The sequence below is a fragment of the Mesitornis unicolor genome, unplaced genomic scaffold (assembly GCF_000695765.1).
Source record: "Mesitornis unicolor isolate BGI_N332 unplaced genomic scaffold, ASM69576v1 scaffold41960, whole genome shotgun sequence".
Taxonomy (NCBI): Eukaryota; Metazoa; Chordata; class Aves; order Mesitornithiformes; family Mesitornithidae; genus Mesitornis; species Mesitornis unicolor.
Window position 1 is genome coordinate 10,926 of NW_010159675.1, and position 18,919 is coordinate 29,844.

Sequence of the window (18,919 nt, forward strand, 5' to 3'; positions counted from 1 at the left end):
TTAAAGTTTTGATTTCCCTGTTAAAACTTTCAGGAGAGATCACAAGACAGAATAAAGTTTGATATTTATTAATACATATATTTGAAAGATTATTTTCTGAATGTAACAAATATAAAAAGTTATCGGTGTTTACAAAATGTCAGAAGTACAAAAGGGTACAGTACATTAGTTATATGGAAGTGATTGTACTCTCTGGCACTGAAATCATCGTAATGCTGTGAGCATGCACAATATACACCAGAAAATCTCATGCATCAATCGGAACAAATATGGAAATACGACAGTTTCCTGCCTTCTCTGATTACAAATTCATTGCTTCTGTTAGTTTTCTTTCCTCAGGAATACCATTTACCTGCAAATAGATGAGAATTTATATAATCCATTAGTGGCAGATGACGCTTCACCAGTACTGAGCTGTCAGGTGGCAGCACAGCACATAAGCACTATTTATTTTATCGACAACCACACTGGAGAAACTCCAGCAGTACATCCTGGACCAAAACACAACACATCCATGAAAAAGCTTTGCTTGCTTGCTTCTGGGAAGGGAAAGCTGGGAAAAGACTTTAACTGAGAACTGACCTGATCTTTCTATTTGAGATCTAACAGACTTCACAGGGAGACACTGAAGCTCAAAACGGAAAACGCAGTACGCAGGGTACATCCACTACTTAGCCTTTTGCATTCCAGGAATACCCTACAATACCCTTTCATCTGAGCACCTTAAAATAGTCCTCATCAATTTTGCCAAGTGGCAGAGAGACAATTACAGAGCTGAATACACCTTTTCATATTGGAGACCAGTAGTGATCTTCAGCAGTGTAATATAAATGTTGGATGTGAGCTGCCACCTTTCATGCAATTCTTTCTCAACTGTGTTTTCGCTTTGTGAAACAGTTGAGCATTATGTCTGTTATTAAGTCTGCATTTTTTATATATGGTTAAAAAAACCTGTTTCTTATTGGGGATTCAGATAGTTCCTGAAGAGGACTGGGCTTATTAGACAGGGTCTCCTCTTCAAATTACACAGTATGGTCTACTGAGGCTTTAAAATAGAAATGCCATTGTACTCAGGGTGGTAACTGACTATATGGTAATAATCCTGAGTATATAATTGGGAATTTTCTGTGGGAAAGGAAGCAAATTAAACAATGACTGTTTAGTTTTATAGGTTTTTCGGCCTTAAGTGTTTTACTTTCATCAATTTCTTACTTGAACAGATCAATAAAATTGGTTCCTAAGTTTGTACTGATGCTACTAAAAAAAAATCTTAGGAGGGCCTGATTTTTGTTTTAAATTGTCAGGTTAGATTTTTAGAAAGTTAGGAGTCATAGATATCCTTCAGAAGATAAACTGCAAGGGACACAAGCCATCATGTCATGAAGTGCTTGCACTTGTCATTGTAAACTAAGAGAAGAGGAGTAAACACTGTCTGTCCCAAATACATCCCACCCATCCACCCAATTTCTGTGAGCCTGCCACAGGCAGCATCTGTGATGAATATGAAAGAAAGGTGTATTCTACCAAAATAAAGCACTACAGAAATACAGACAGGTGATTTTGCCCCTTTTTACTGCAAGACAGACTGGTATTCTTGTCACAAAACGGCTGAACTGTGTGACATTTTTATTCTGCCTTCTAACTGCCTGCAGTAGTGAGTGTTAAGAGCTATGCTAAATCTCAACCCCAACCAGCGCTGGAGGCTTTGGACTAGGGCTCTGACTGCCAGGGTCATCTGCTGTTTCCAGTATATGTACAGTACAGCACACAAACAGCAAAGCTAGCAGAACTGCAGTCAGGTTTGGGGTTTTTTTTGTAAATGTGTTTTTAATTTCCAGGTAACAAAAAAAACACACGGGCAGAAGCATCTATTATATACTTGCCTCAAATCTTTGAAAAGTTGTCATGCGAAATTCTCCTTTAATCCCCGAAAGCAGTAATGAAGAAGAAGGATTTTGAATGAAAAGAAAGAGTTGCTTACATAACTCCTAATTAAAACAAGTCTTCCTCTTGGAGCAGTAGTTCCCACATTATGTTCAATACATGTGTGTGTGTATATATATAGATAGATATATATATACACACCTAGAGCTTTGCCTAAATACCTCTTTGAATATTTAAAAATTACCCTTTGGCCTCTACATTTTCCTTGTATGATCTTTATCTGCTTTCACATGGCTACGGCTGTAGCTGTTTCCCAGACCTGATGCACCAAGTAGGGATAACAAGCAGCCCCAGTTGATGCTCTGATGGGATCATTCACCACCTCAGTCAGTACATGAGGATTTGTGAAAATGATGTAAGAGTGGTGACTAAGACACAGGAAACCTGCAGCATAGATATGTGCCTCACCACAGATTCCCCAGTATCAACTCTTTACATTTAGTAACAGCAATAAAGAACTCCTTCTTCAGAGCTTAACTAGTATTGGTGGGAATTAGAAATTACGATTTCCTATCAAGTTTTAGAGAACCTGAACAGCGTAACCACATTTAGAATTTGGCTGTAGCTTCATGTTGTAACAGAAAATTATTTATATTGGAAGGCTTCTAAATTAGCTGTACCAGATGCCAGTTTCTCATGCTGCATCCTAACGTAGCATTTCACCTACTTGTTCAATCAATCCCATCCCAAAATTTTCACTGATGTATCAATAAAAATCTAGAACGACAATGTTGTTAATTCTTTAGTATATGTGAAAATGGTTTCCACTGTCCACAGGCTGTATGCATTTTGACTAGTGATTCCTCTGCGCCAGTCACTAAATAGTTACAGTATTTTCTCAGCACTGACCTGCACTCTGCTGCTGTGGAATCTGAGTCTGATGTGGCAGGTTCCTACAAAAAACAATTCAACATCCTTAATGCTTCCACACAAATTCTGAAGTATATTATGCATGAAAGTTCAGTATTTAAACTTCTCTTTTTTGCTTATGAAACAAAACTCCATTTTCACTATGCAAATGCAGTTGGCAAAAGGTTGGCCAAGTCAAGGAAAGAAAGAAAATTAGTGTTAAGGACTAGTTCAAATTTCACTTGTCAGCTAGGTTCTAAGGCTCAGACTTGGTGGAATGCCAGAGGTAACAAGAGTCACTGCAGGTTTCTTATGTTATACAAAGTTTGGTTCCCAGAAGTGATGAATACAGAGAAGGTGACAATATTTGCAGTTTAATTATTGGCTGACTTGTCAGCTAGTTTTACACATCGGACCAGTTCACTCATCGAGGCAAAGTTACATTTTTTTGTCTTCCTCAAGTGTCTATTTTAACAGCTACCAGATATTAAGGTTGTTTTTACAGAAAGGAATTAGAGGTTGGAATGTAGGTGAAGTGGATAAATACTCTACGTACAATTCAAGAAAGCCTTTGGTACAGCTTTTGGCACCCCAGTCATAAAATATGCTACTCTGAATAGAGAAGACCCTGTAAAAGACAGGGTAGAGCATTTTGCAGCAGTTGTACAAGGGTTAATTTTTATACAGCTGAACTTTCTGGAGAATTTAGCTTTGGGACAGGGAGAAGGAAACACTCTTCTAGCACGTATCTACATTACAAAGGGAATTCAGGGCAAGCATGTGTAAATTAGGGCCAAGTTAGCGCTGGCACTGGACCAGTATCACTGGGGCTGTGCAGGCCAGCTGAGGAGCCACTGACTAGAGCTGGTGTCACAGCACGGCACCGAAAAACAACACTGGCCACTTCTGAGACCACTCCCTCAGCTGTGCTCAACCCCAGACACCTCCACCAAACCTTCCTAGAAATGAGTTTTTAATACAGCCCTACCGACCTGTCTGAAGCAGGACACATGCAAAGCACAACATGGGCCGCTCTTGATAGTTTCGTTAAGTTACCGATAAAGGAATTTTAAGGAATAGAAATGAATTCTTCTGGTTTCTGTCTTGGAGGGAGGTTGGCAACAGTGGAAATGGCTGAGAGCTCTTGAGTTTTCATTGGCAAGTCTGTATTTATTATCTGTGTAATGGAATATGCTCTTCTGTTCAATGTTAACATTTCAAACATAAACCATGTGTGACAGGTACATGACTACCTACTTATAAAGTCTGGATTTTCCGGCATGAAACTACCACCAACCGCCTGGCAGTTTTAAACCAGAAGTCCAAAGACATGGGTTAAGAGGCAGGGTGTCTAAAATAGAAGAGTTTTAACTGATTCCTCTGTCAAAAGTAGTTTTTCTTCAAAATACGCAGAAATGTAACTGTTCCACGCAAAGCTCCTTGCCAAGCCTCCAGACTGAAACCCAGCCATTTAATTTTATAACAGAAGGCCTTTCTTCCTACTTGAAACACACACATCAGAGCAATCTTGAACTACAGACTCCTAAGTGATACCTCCATCATAAACACACTGCAGATGACAAGCACTGGAATCCAGAGCTAAACCATGCAACATAGTGACTATTAAAATACAGAACCAAAGCTAAATACTTACTGCTGTGTCTGCATCAGTGGCATACTGGTGTTATCGTAGCTGTCTGTGTGAAGGGGCGGCACGATCTCACCAGTAACCGGGTGGAACACGGGCAGCGTTGAAAGAGGCCATGCTATCTCTCTATTTTTGGACATGTCGCGAAGCTCTTTGGTTGATTTCTGTATAGCACTGTGGTGGACCAACTGGATGCTGTGTCAAACAGAAATATAATAGTAAATACATATTTTAAGTGCTCTATCAAAATGGATACATTTTGCAATTATTATTTTTCTTAAAAATACAAGGACTTTGATACATGCTACAGACTCTACAGTGCAGCAATTACAGTAAACCTTTACACAGTTAATTTAGTAAATACTGGATTTCTTTAACTTTTAAAGCAGTCATTATTCCATTAGATTCTGCTACCTGAATACGTATTTTTCATAGGATCCAAGGCTGTGAAATTTATGGCTAACATTCCATTTATTTGCTGCAGTTAAAAATTTTAGTTAACTCTTTATTCTTGTGTAGATTCATAAAAACTCATAGATTACTTTTAAAACACTCCATAGTATAGGCACTGGATAACTTCCAGGATATTTGTTCTCCTGTCAGGTGCCTTTAAGAGAGGCTGGGAAGTCCAATAACAGCAGTATAAATTATGTATTAACATATTTATTCTATCAGCACTATTTTATTTTGACGTGTCAGACGTTAATTTCAAACCCTTTTTATTCTGGTCTTCTATCCTTGCCAAGACTCTGATTTAAAAGCAGCTTTCACATTCATGAATTAAACCATGGATTAGAGAGAATGAAAGAAGATTATGACACACATGTATGAAGCATGACAAGCTACTGAGAATGGAAATTAAATGGTAAAAGAAAAATAACAGGAAAGAAGACACTTACTCTGGTGTTTGCATGTTTCTCTTTTCCCTAAAAACAAAACAAAATTTATGAATTAAATAATAGCATTGATAGTTGGAACATTAAATCTATCTGATGATGAAAATAGTACATGGTGTAGAAATGCTGACAAGGTCACTGCTAAACGCAACTTGGCAGCATTTGCACTGTGTTTATGATGAGGCCTCGGTGAACGCACGCAGAGAGATGTGGTACTGATGACAGACACGCACACAGACACACACAGAGAAATGAAAATGCAAGTTAAAGAACAAGTTTCTGGCTAAAATAAATTCTGTGACAAAATGAAACTGTAGTTTGTGTAAGAAATGGCAGAAATTACGTTACTTGCTGCTTTCCTTTTATGTGCTTTTCTTTTTTAATATGTCTAAATTCAGTTCATATCCTCAACCAGATTTATTATATAAAAGTTAGCATTTTAGAAGTTACTTAATATTACCTGAACCAATGATCCTTTATTAGTATTTTATTTGTTTGGGGCATTTTGGAGAGTTGTGCGTATGTGAAGATTTTGTGGGGTTTTGTGCGTATGTTGAGATTTTTAAGCCTTCCAACTAGAACAATTAAAGGCCCTACATCCATTCTCTCGGAAATTACTGTACGTGCTTAGATGAGAAATAGTTCAGTATTGCAAGCAGGTATCTTTTGGCCTGTTTTAAATGTTTTTAATGAACTGAATGGAACTCTTCTAACAAACAGTCCTCTGTACATTATAATCTTAGAAATTACTTGACAATTACTTATTAGTGTGTTAAAGTACTCACACTCCTTCCCGTCGGCAGCACATGATATAGGCAAGTATTAGAAAAAGCACCAGTGCTATTGCCGAGGGCACTGCCAGTGTAATTAGGAAATCCGAGTAATAGTCTCTGCTTTTCAGTGTGTCTGAAGGTGGCTTGTATTCTCCACCATCGGGCAATATCCCCTCTCCGCGGATCACTTCCTGAAAGGTGGAAACTTGTTTTGTGTTGTCAACCTGATACCCAGGAAAAAAATAAGAAGAAAAAAGAGACAATTACATAACAAAGTAACAGAATATAAAACCAGGCAGTGTTTAACCAGCCATAACATCTAAAAGAATCCATATTACACATTTGACAAACTCTATACAATTTCATCCAATCACTTAACCAATAAAACCTTACATTTCATTGAAAGCTTCCGATCAATGTAATAAGTAACATCACTTTATTACTTTATCACAGCATTACTTTATTCTGTGCCTACCAGGCACACTATGTTTTTTACAGATTAATTTTAGGGCTACCTCACACAAACACTATGTGAGTGAAAAATAAGTAAACATTCTTATTGCAAACTAATTATTTGATACCGATTTCTTTTTTGACGAATTAATCTATTTCTTACTAGTCTTCCTATACACAATACCGCCCTCTCTTGTGTGAAGGTGGCAGAGATGAAGAGAGGAGTACCTATGGATTCTCTTTGTTCTTCTTCCTATTCAGCTTTGCATCCAGCACTCAGAAAACCAAGATTACATGAACCGCGCTGCTGAGGACTGAGCAGCTCTGCTGCCTTCCCCCTGCCCAAAATGCAGGAAGCACCCTGGCGTGAAACGTGCATTTATAGCTGATCAGAGCCAGAGTCCCAAGGTTTTTCTACCTCCTAATACAACTAACTCCCAGAAGGCTGCATTCCTGGTCACAAGTAATCCTGTATTTAATTTTATGTCTGTATTCAGTGTTACCAGAAATACAACCTTTTTTTTTTTTTGCTACTGAATTTCCTATAGCATTTAATTGACTGCCTTTCCCACGTAACTTTTCAATTTTCTGCTTCCATTTTCTTGTTCTCTCCAATTAGATATTACTGTTACATTTTATCAGTGTTAGTTTTAACACTCTCTCCAGATCATTAATGAAAATAAATATTTGCCTACATGCTTGACCTTTTGCCTGGCTGTTCATTGAGAAATCCTGCAAACGATGGTCATTTCTTTATAGTTTACTCGCTAAGTCATAAAATGCTGTATTAAAACTTATGCAATGGATGAACAGGTTTTCACGGAATGCTAGAAATAATGTTATGTCGAGCTTCAAATGCATACATACACACATATATATTTTAAGTGCAAGATAGTTTTACAAAAAATAATTTATTTATTCTCCACTCATTAAATTCTGCAATGTATTTTATGTTATGAATTCTGCCTGGCTGTTTAGCTGAATCTTAAGCCCTAAGCAGATACACAAAAAAGAAATATGCAGCTACTGGTGTGACTGACAAAAGCCAATACACGGTGTGAGAACAAGCGATCAGAAAGCAGCATTAAGAGAACACACGTATTAAGTTGCCCCTTTTCCGTATTTGGGACCCACAAGCTTAAATCTACTCTTTAATTTAGGTGCTAAACACCAACATCATCTCATAAAAAGTGGGAAGAAGAGGATATGATGGTTCTATTTTCCTCTCTGCTGTGGTTATGGGAAACAGAGCTCAACTCCCTCCAAGTCCACGGATCTTGGGGGACTTCCTGCCCCGTGGCTTGCCTTGTGAAAAGCAGACTGAGATGAGACGGAGGGAAGCTTGGCTCCGTTTTCCCTTTGATCCATCAGGTTACAAATGCTGCCAGCAACCATAAACACCCCTAAGACTGTTCAAACTCCCTTATCATGGCACGTTGTCAAAGCAAGTGCCAAGTTCAAGGAGGCTGGGTTATAGGCTGCTGTAGAAAATTACACTTCTCTTTGAGAGCCTGTTCCTGTTACACAATCTCTGCTTTTCTCAAAACAGCACAACACTGCTTCATGATCAGTTTATGAGCCACTGTTACTATCAGACATTTCTTCTGAAGAAGCACTCCTAACCTGCTGCTCTTCATTCTGCACGAGCAACATTGTTTATTCTTGCATTACTGCACTATTCCTCTGCTGCTGCTTTTGAAATTCACCCCGTTTTCTAAGGCTATTTCTCCAATTTCCCAAGACCCTTCTGAATTCTATCTTGTCCTTCAAAGTACCTGCAGATCCTTTCAGTTTCATGGGGATTGTAAATTCAATTTAACAGGCACATTCCATCACCCATTTTATTAATGAAGAATGGCAAGGAATTATTAATAATTCTGCTCTGGTTATGGTTATCCAAGCAGCTCTCCACTAGGTTCTACCTTCATCTAGGCCATGTTTCTGAGTTTGTTTATAAGACAGTCTCAAAAAACCTTACCAAAAAGAAACAACATCTGCCTCTGCACCTCTACTTCTTTCTTGTAAAAGGAAATCAAAGACTTGCCATAGTTCGTTCTTGACAAAGGCTGACTGCCTTCTACTATTTTTCAGGTGCTGCTATTACTGTGTAAACATGTACCTTTTGCAATTTCTCAACAGAAAGCAAATAAAGAGTAAATAATCTGGATATTCCTTTGAAAACAAGTATTTTCCAGCTTTCTACCAGTTTTCCTGATTCGAAGCGTACAGAAAGAAAGGGTCGGAAGTTATCGAATCAATTTTGTGTATCAATACCTTTTCTCATACTTAGTACATTTTTTACATTGTACAAAAGCCTTTCCTAGCTCCCTTTCAGTTTCCTCTAAGGAAATGTCTGAAGTAGCTCAACAATCACCTAAGTATATGCACCTTCACCATCTTTGTTCAAACTTATCTGCAACGTTCTCTTCCAATACTGTGTAATTTCTTGAATTTCCCTACCAGAACTAATAATAAAAAAACCTTGAAAAGCCTCTTTGGAAATTATAGTCCTTCCATAGCAAGCAGTCCAGTATTCAGTTATCATTTTTCTTGTATTCGACTGAGAAGAATGTTCCCATTAGTCAACGCTATTTCTTTTTCTATTTCTTTTTTAACATGAAATATGTTTTAGACAATTTTCAGAAAGCTTTTTTTAACAGCATAGAAATACTATTTAACTGGTCAGTACTGTAGACTGAATATTTGAGAAAACACGTATATAGATGCGCACATTTCAGGAAAGCAAGTGTAAGCAGCAGTATGAGCATGCTGAATTAATGAACTACATGTACCTAAACAATTCTCTCATTACTTTTACTTCTGCAAGCCCTAGAGTTCTCTGGCCATTTATATAAATCATCACTACTGAAAATTAATATGGAGGTTTCACTGGTGCTCAACCTTAATAGAATTCAGCCCCCATAGCAAAACCTTTCACAATCTTAAGTGTCTGCTAGATGGAAAACAATGTCCATCAGGCACGATAAAGTGGAATTTGGCAGAGATGTCTGGCCAGGCTGGCAAAACTCTTACCGAAATCATGTTGGGCATAAAATATTGGACTACAAACATACTTTTTATGCAATAATAGAATAACTCACCAGAGAGATTTTACACCAGTCAATATGGAATTGAGTACGAAATTTTTTATCACAGGTTATTACAGGCTCCATTTCCTGACTGCATCTCAGCTGATTTTGTGGGTTTTCCACTTCTCGTAAGCACGAAGAGAACGGAACATCTGCCCCAACCATGACATACACACTGCAGAAAGAGAGGAGTGATGCTGTCAGGGTTCCTCTCACCAATCCCCAAAGGACAGTGTCCTACTCTTCTGAATCTTAATATTGTTCATGGTAACATTCAGCTGTGCTTCAAGGACCAACGTTACTTTGTTATTTTTCTTGATGGTATACTTTATTTAAGCATATGAACAACACACTGAAATCTCTGGCTAGTACAGAAGTTGCTTCCCTTCTTTAGATGTGCTCAGAAACTCCAGATGCACAAGAGAGCCCTGAAACAACGTTTTCTGCACATATCTTGGATTTTGAACCCTCAGCCCTTTCTTAAATACTATTTGATGCAAAATACCTAAAAACAACAAGGTACCTTTACTTCTGCCAGGAAAAAGCACTACCACAACCATATTTTGAAAAGACTGAATCCTTATTATTTACTAATTGAAGTCTCACATTTCAGAACAGAATTTATGGTTATTAATCATAACTGGAAATAGAGCATTCCTACAGTTTATACTCAGTAACCTAAATTCTCCATATACCTCAGCGTATCACTTTCAGATGAAAATCCTAAACCACACAATTAAATTTCAGTAAGAGCGAGCTACAAATGACAGTTACATGCTAACTGCTCTTAGAAATCTAAGTGTCTTTCTGACCTATGTTCTACCACACCTTGTTTCAAAATTTTGAGTTTTGTGAATGGAGAATTATTGAATACTCAAAAAGTATGTCAATGTATATACTTATGTCGACTGCTCCAAAGTAACACTGGAAATACAAAATAGGCATATTTACTATCAGCTGTTTAATAACTAATGGCATTTATTAGTAGTCCTTGGATTGTAAAACCAATATATAGGAACTGCTGCCTTTTGAAATGGTATGTAATATGATAAAGTCACGGCGTAACAGGGGCTGAGAACATCAGTAAACTGTTCATATCTAATACCATATTTTAAGCTTCTCAGTAACAGAAAAAAAAAAAAAAGCAAAAACATTATGACAAATGTGTTTACCCTTCTTTCATGTCATTAATAGGAAGTGGAACTCTCCCTCCCCTGTCGAGGGCTGAAGTAATGTTTATGGCATTCAAGCGTTCCGGCTGCCACACATTTTTCACTGCTCCGAGAAAGTCGCCAAGAACTTCACTTGCCAACATTTCTTCCACGTTCATATTCCTTATGAAGAACTCCGCTTGATACGGTAACGGAAAATCTAGTTGTGACAGAAATAGAAGAGTTTTGCCTTAAACAAAGGCTCCATAACAAAGAACTTGAAGTAATGATTAAGGTAATACCACTTTAAGATCAATACACCTTTCCAAAACTCCTGCGTTTGAACTAGTTCATTTTGAACCTAATGTGATTATGTTTAATGAAATTGTACTACTAGCTGTTACTTAAGCTGCAAACCATTGACTATTTATAAAGCAACTGGGAGAACAAGAAGCAGACTAGAGGAAGAGTCTCAGCAGGTAAATCTTCATTAAACAGATAAAATTACATTCATGCTAATTTTGGGATCAAAACTTATCTGTAGTGGCAGTGGATTCCAACCTGCAGTACTCCAGACTGTCAATATATAAGTATGATGAAGAAAACTAATTTTAAGGGCACAATCAATTCAATTTATTTTTTTAATTGAAATGTCTATACATGCTATAATCTGTTGTTTTCTGAATCTGCCTATATGATTTTCTCTGCATAAAGAACATGCAGAACTAAGCAAACTAAATAACATGTAGAAAAGAAGTAAAATCCTTCTGGGAAGGTCCATTTGAAAAGACAAGAGAAGAAGTTGAAATTAATTACAAAAAAAGCAAACTTTTTTTTTAATGTCTTACCTTATAGAAATAATTTAGCTAAACATAACTGAGCCATAAGAGTGAAAACTTGTACTTCCCCTTTATGCCCTGACATTTTGCTTGAACACCAGACAACTATTTTACATTACTTTTTTAATCTTAAAAAAACAGGAGCCCATGAGATGTTCTTGCTTATTCAGTTCAAAACACATTAAACTATTTTCTGTACATACCTTCTGCTGACATTATATTAATGATCAAATTATGTCTCGCTGTCTCAAAGGTACGCCTGTTATATGCAGTGATCTAAAGTAAAAAAAATATATATATAATTGCAAAACAATGCACATATGAACACCAAGTAAATGAAATTTCAATGAAAATTAGATTGATAATTCAGAAATACTTATCACCTTTGTACGTTTTGCCTCCTTATTTTGAAACATATGAATACTCATTCATTAATATAAAATTTGAAAGGTAAAATCAATGTATTTGATGCAGTATGACCTTCAAGTCAGGATACCGGAATATTCTCAAGCAGTCTGTAGCCAAATACAATTATCCAAGGGATATATGTGAATGCATTTTATCCAGATAAAAGTGTTCTGCCATAAAAATGTATTCTTTCTTTTCTGCTCTGATTTAAGAACAACCATAAGTGAAGAATGGTTTCTCCATTTCCCCTTCCACCCTCCACGGTTACCATAAGATCTATACTCATAGATAGCTCCTAGGAAACTAAACTACATGGAGATATTTAGAGGAAAGAGTGCTGACATCCCAGCAATTCTAATCTTTGGGACTGGGACTGGGAGTTTTAGTTCTATCCCCACTGAAGTCAAACACCATGAATGGATTCAAAGGCATTGCTCCAACACAAGTAGTTTTTTAAAAAATTCTGGAATCTGTAACTCAGGGGGGAACTGAAAACTAACGGGTAGATAAAACATTCATGACTTATTTTTGGAAACCTATGCCTTCATGATCAAATTACAGAAGGATGCTAGAATTGCTCACAAGTGGTTACTCTTCAGTGGTGACTGTACTCTAAAGCAGTACTATGATTAAGTGCTCGTTCATAAGAAACGCAGAACGAGGCTGGATATCAGTATAATTAAGTATTATTTTCTCTACTCTTTTTTTTCTCCTGAAAGGTGATAAATTTTTCATGAAAGAAACTGAAAAAAAGACTAACTTTCTTCCTAATTTGAGACTTTAGTTCATTCATTTCAGGGACAAAGGAGAGGTGATAGTGACAGAACTATGCTGCTTCTCAGCAGACAGAGGTACAAAGCATAGTGACATTGATTACTAAACAAACATAAGTAATAGATATTGCACTTCTTTTAACAAATATAAAGGAAAATGAATAATGCTCTGGACAGCAGGGAGAGTTGCCAGTGTGGACCACGCACCCGTACCGAGTAGCAGTGACAGTGGCAGAGATTGCCTTTGTACTGAGTATCCATCCAACCCCAAACTGCCTGCACAGCGTTCAAAGGAGCCTGAGCTCAAGAACGTTACCCGCTCCATTGCAGTGCTACTGCAGACCTCAAATCATGAGGTCTCCTCCAGGTAACTGACCCTACCCCTGACCACCTCAGGCACTGGGACATGATGAAAGCTGCAGTCAGGCCACTCCTCGCAGACAGCGCTAGGAAGTGGATTGCATGCAATCTGCCCTCCTCACGTACTACAGAATCAATTTAAAAGTCACATCTGAGAGGGAACTGCAATGAATTAATTTGTATGCTAGGCAAGATTTAGTTCAGATACAGGCTTGGGGTCATGCCTGTAATGGAGGTCTTGATATAGATCCCAAAATCTAAATGCACATGGCATTTTAAAAAAGGGCAATTTTAAATGGTTCCTCTACAGAAAGCTACGCAGAGTCTGCAAGTACTTCAGCACATGATTAATTTTACAGATGTGATTAGTCCTGCTAAAAAACTGCATCATGTATACAGAATTAAGCTTGGGTGAAATTATCTATAGGAGATGTCAATCTTGAGGAAGAACAACTATATCAAATGCAATTTAGAAACAAAGAAACTTATCAAGAGTTTAAGACAAATATACTGCTGAAGCAGCAAAATGGCTCAAGGAAGTTAATGAGCAGATCTTCCTTAACATTGTGAACCACATAGTGGCTGATTCAGTCTGCTGTCTATGATATGCATGGCAGAAAATATAGTTCTTTCACCCTTTCAATTGCTGCTCAATGAATAATTGGTGCTTTTAAACATTTGGACAGCTAACTGTCTAAAATAAAGTAGTGGGTTTTGTCATTGTTACACTTACAAGAATAGAATTAAACACATGTAAGTGCTAATTAAAATTAAATCTATCAGTAAACATGAATAATGAACCAGACAATATTTGATAAAAACCAATTTAATTTAAAGAAAAAACCAAACAAACCTCAAATCTGTTCATTGACTGAACACTACATTTTCCAGGGGCAAGTCGTCTGGCGTATGTACAGGACAGAATGTTACAAGGTTCACAATTCAGTACAGTTGTTTACAAAGGGGGTTTTTGCTCTGTATTTTGAATACGTATCCATAATTTACTGAAATGAAATGCTTCTTAGAAAGATGGAAGGGCAAGAATCTAAAGGTACTGCATCTAGGAACAGTAAGCTTTACTCCTAATTGCTATTTACTAGTTATACCTTAAAAGTAACACAGGAAACACCATACAACCTGGCTTTCTCTCAAAAGAGGATACAATGGTATCTTAGAGAAATTGTTACTGTCACAAGTACTGCCTTATAATCGTTTTTTAATTGTAATAAACTTTTAAAAAAACAAGTGAAAACACTTGTTGACAATTCTAAATCTTGCACTGTAACACAAAATATGCTGGAACCTTTGAAAGAAATACCTCAATGATGGTTGGTTTGCCCACATTTTCTACAGTTGGTGAGCCATACAGCACTCCATCACTGTATGGTGTCCTTTGAATATAGCGCAGCCATCCAGGTCTGTCAGGGTAACCCATTAAGTTGGTATTAAATGTTATAGGATCATTACTTACTTCACCTAGATAAGAAAAACTAGGTTAGAATATTTACAAGAAAATGTTATATGCTTTGATTTTATTGTTTCTACTAGAAAATCTTATTCCAACTTCCAGTTATGTTTTCTAAACCTTTCCAAAAAGAAACAAAATTGCTAACCTTTACCATACCATAAGTATTTGAACTCATACTTTGCACTTGTGCATATTAAGAAATTCCTATCTGAAAAGTGTACTGGTACTTCCTAGAGATACCTGGCTGAGTGCTCATGCTAGTAGGTCTGATTTTTAGAGCGCAATTCCACCTAGAATTGCAGCATCTAATCTCCTTACTGACAAAAACACAAAAGCCTAAATAATTTAATTCCCCGAAAAAATTGCTTTTATTTGTTTTTAATGACGGCTCCAGAGACCAAATGTACCTGTGGGGGCTTAATGTAAAGAGTTGCTGTGTAATCATCAATGCCTGAAAGCTTCTGTTAGCATCAGGATATATGTACAGGTCTACAGCACCAACAGCCTGGCAGCAATTTTCTTCAGAGAACAAATTAATTAAAAAAAAAAAAAGAACCAGATGTTCCTGCAAAGCTGATCCACTGATGGCTACTAAATACAATGGTGCAGATGCAAGCTCTGAAAGCCCCTGAAATCAAACCAGTATGACCAGTTCTCGTTGTTCTCATTGATACTTTTACAAATCCTCATGAAGTTCAACAAGGCCAAGTGCAAAGTCCTGCACATGGGTTGAAGCAATCCCAAGCACAAATACCGGCTGGGCAGAGAATGGACTGTGAGCAGCCCTGAGGAGAAGGACTTGCGGGTGTTGGTTGATGAGAACCTTAACATGAGCTGGCAATGAGCACTTGAGGTTCAGAAAGCCAACTGTATCCTTGGCTGCATCAGAAGAAACATGACCAGCAGGTTGAGGGCAGTGATTCTTCCTCTCTATTCCACTCTCACGAGACCCCAACCCAGAGTACTGCATCCAGCTCTGGGGTCCTAAACATAAGGACATCGAGCTGTTGGAGCAGGTCCAGAGGAGGGCCATGCAGATGAACAGCCTGGTCTGGTGGAGGTGCCCCTGCCCATGGCCATTGGACCAGATGATAGTTATGGTCCCTTCCAATTCAAACCATTCTGTGACTCTATGAAGTGGCCTCATTTGACTTGTGTTTATTTTAGCTTTTGTAAGTGAAGCCAGGCGTACCTAAGCACTAACAGATCCTCACCACTGAGCCACAAGCAGTGTTCAGCTGAGGCGCAGAACTTGGGCAAATCCTTTCTGAACCTGTGCAGACAACTCAGCACTGTCCTTCTCCACCCTGGCTTTGAAATGACACCAGCAGCCATTGTAGAACAAGTGACAAGGGAAGATGACACAGGCAGGCTGGCACACAGGGCAGAAACTGAGCTCAGTGAGGAAAGAATGGCTGTCATCTCCTTCAGAGAGGAGCAAAGAGACTGAGACCAAAGGGTAACTAGTTTTCAAAAATGCATTTATAACCCTGGCAGCAGGTAAAAGGGACCAGAACCACACCAAAACAGCACCAGGGTATAACACAACTTTCCTCGCAATTCTCTCGGGGCATCCCAGTAACCTAATCTATAGTACTCATAATAAAAATCCTAGCAACACAAATGATTTGGCAAAACATCAGAAAGCCACTTGCGATACCTTTTGGTTTGCCCTTCATCAAGGTACACCATGCTAATGATCCAGCACAGCAGACAAAAACAGAAGGACCATGATAACAGCTGGCCTTACAGTGAATTTCCGATATGATCACAATCACCTATGGGTACAACAATTTCAGCAGTAGCTGAAATCAGATTAATGCTGCCTTTGAATCCACCAACGTCAAGTCAGGCGGGGGCTGTAAGGATTCAAAAGACAATCCATCTTTAGTAAAACTTCCAGGTGCCTTCCACTTATAAGCCAAAATTGGGAGAAAACTGGGACAGAAGCAAACTTCACACTGCCAGTCACTGTTACACGAAATGAAAACTCAGGCACACATGTCAGGAATAACATCAATTTTTCAACGAGAGGAATTTCTTTAAACTTAACCAATGCTAACAGAAGCTTATTTTTTCCTTAAAAGAGCTTTGAAAATAGTACTCTCAAATAAATTCAAAAGTTTATTAAGGAAACAGGTTTTGTTTGTGTGTGCATTGTACATGTATTAGAGATTTTTCCTAATTTTATAGGAAAATAAGATAGTTACATAAATAGGATATATTTATATATTTATTGTTCCTTTTCATTGTTAAGCATGTGGGGCAGAATGTTCTTACTTTCTCTTCCCACTCCCCAAGTGCTTATACATACTCTAACCTGTCAGTGATCAATCCTTTGGGTTTGCCTTAGGTGTACATTAAAACACCACACAAAACTCTTTCTTTAAAAACAAACTGCTTACTAACATAAAACTGTTCCTAAATACAGGAAGAAGGCTGAATCCAAAGAAGCATTTGTTTTTAAATGAAATAAAACATCATTACGTAGTCTCATATTTGATATACTCTTCTATTCTGTCTGAAGTTTACTACATGCTTTCAAAGTGCTCCTTTGTATAGTCCGAAACGTGCTATGTCTGAAACAGTGACCAGAAAAATGGCATTTTTAACAGACAGAATTCTCAAACTTCCACAGTTTTGTAACTAATGTGAAAGCGAAGAAAAGGTGTACTTCCTAATCTCAGCTACAGAACTTACTATTAAGCTTTCCCAAACTATTAAGTACATTTTTCACAATACACAATTAAATGAATATTTTCACAAATGATGATCACAAATCAGAACATTTTAAAGTTGTAGAACCACATGTTTTAGTTCATTTGAAGATATTTCAATGGAAACTAAAACCTGTCCTTTGTATATTATATGCTGAACTGTAAGGTATGCTACATAGACCTGGATTTTTAAAAATTCTTCTACATTTTTATACAATACGGAAGATCTTAGCATCGCATACCAGGCTTTGGGTAAGGAGGAAATTCCCCCTTAAAGTACTCTCGCTCCAAAACATGAACAAAAAGAACTCCAGCAGAAGGGTACACATTCCGATCAGAGTGCACCTTAGAGAGAATCGTGTACACTGAAAAGCAGAAAGAAAGACAAGAGACAGAAAGAAGCAAAAGTGAGACATGCTCTAGATAATACAGCATGCATTTCAACGGCAATGTGGGCATCTGGGAGAAGGAAAGCAACAAATATGAGACACTTGTTAATAACTTTTTTAAAAGGTTGCATAGATTTAAGAACAGAATGCAGAGCAAACCCTCTCTCTGCCCAACAGGATCCCTTCCAACACAGCAACAAACAAAACCAGCTATGTTAGGATTTCAGAAGCTGCACAAGCTCATTACTTTTACTGCAATTAAAAAAACAACAAACTGACACAAAGGAGGCTATTGTAATTTTATAGTTGGTTTATTTGTAATATTGCTCGAGTAAATATATATTAAATGAATCATACAATCACAGTTTCTTGATGTTTTACATAAAAATATGGAAAATGAGGAATAAATAGGACTCTTTCCAATCAATTGTACCAATTCCTCAGTAAACAGAAACAGCAGATCTTTCAGTTCCTGTGCAGAAAAGGACAAAACAACTCACTTCAGCTGAGAACTTATACAAGTTCTTCAAACTAGACTTTCTTAGACCAGCAGGTTCAGATAATGCACATCTAAAAATGTGGCTAGAGAGCTCTTTATTGAAGATGTTGTGCTTGCACTGAAGGATAAAACTGATGGACATGGGCAATTATAGGCCAGTCATGTGTCACTGATACATTTTAATGAATTAGAAGAATACAAAAATCATTATGATAGATTAATAAGAAACCACTTAATCAACAAGTTTCAGAATTTAAGTTTAAATGGAGAATTCTCATCTAATAGGTGTTTCTCATGGTGTCTTGACAGGACTGATTGTCGTATTACTACCCAATTTTAAGTCAATAACCTGAAAGAATCAATCACTGCTGATCAATTTTGTCAGTGAGACAAGGATTACTCAAGTGGTGAAGTTAAGTCACAGACACAGAAACACACAGCTTACTAACGTGAAAGAAACTTTGTAAGAAGTCAACATCTCTGAACAAAGATTACAGGCCATACAGCATGGGGGTACTGTCATAGGGAAGAGTGACTCCAAAAGAGACTTCAGAGGTGTCATAAGAAACTCACAGGAACAAACTCATATCTCCTAGAAGACAAAAGGGCTAATTTTCACACTTGGATCGATAAGCAAGATCACAGAATCACAGAACGTTAGGG

General features: G+C 37.5%; 1 protein-coding gene across 1 annotated transcript; it reads right to left on the bottom strand.

Moving 5' to 3' along the window:
* Nucleotides 1-301: 301 nt before the first annotated feature.
* SGCE (sarcoglycan, epsilon) lies at nucleotides 302-17,827 on the bottom strand (the record flags this gene model as incomplete). Its single annotated transcript, XM_010187405.1, has 11 exons — nucleotides 302-352; nucleotides 1,884-1,918; nucleotides 2,794-2,837; nucleotides 4,448-4,636; nucleotides 5,341-5,367; nucleotides 6,123-6,334; nucleotides 9,665-9,827; nucleotides 10,825-11,023; nucleotides 11,846-11,918; nucleotides 14,502-14,659; nucleotides 17,611-17,827. Coding segments are annotated over 11 exons (1,368 nt in total), but the record flags the coding sequence as incomplete, so codon positions are not given.
* Nucleotides 17,828-18,919: the final 1,092 nt, after the last annotated feature.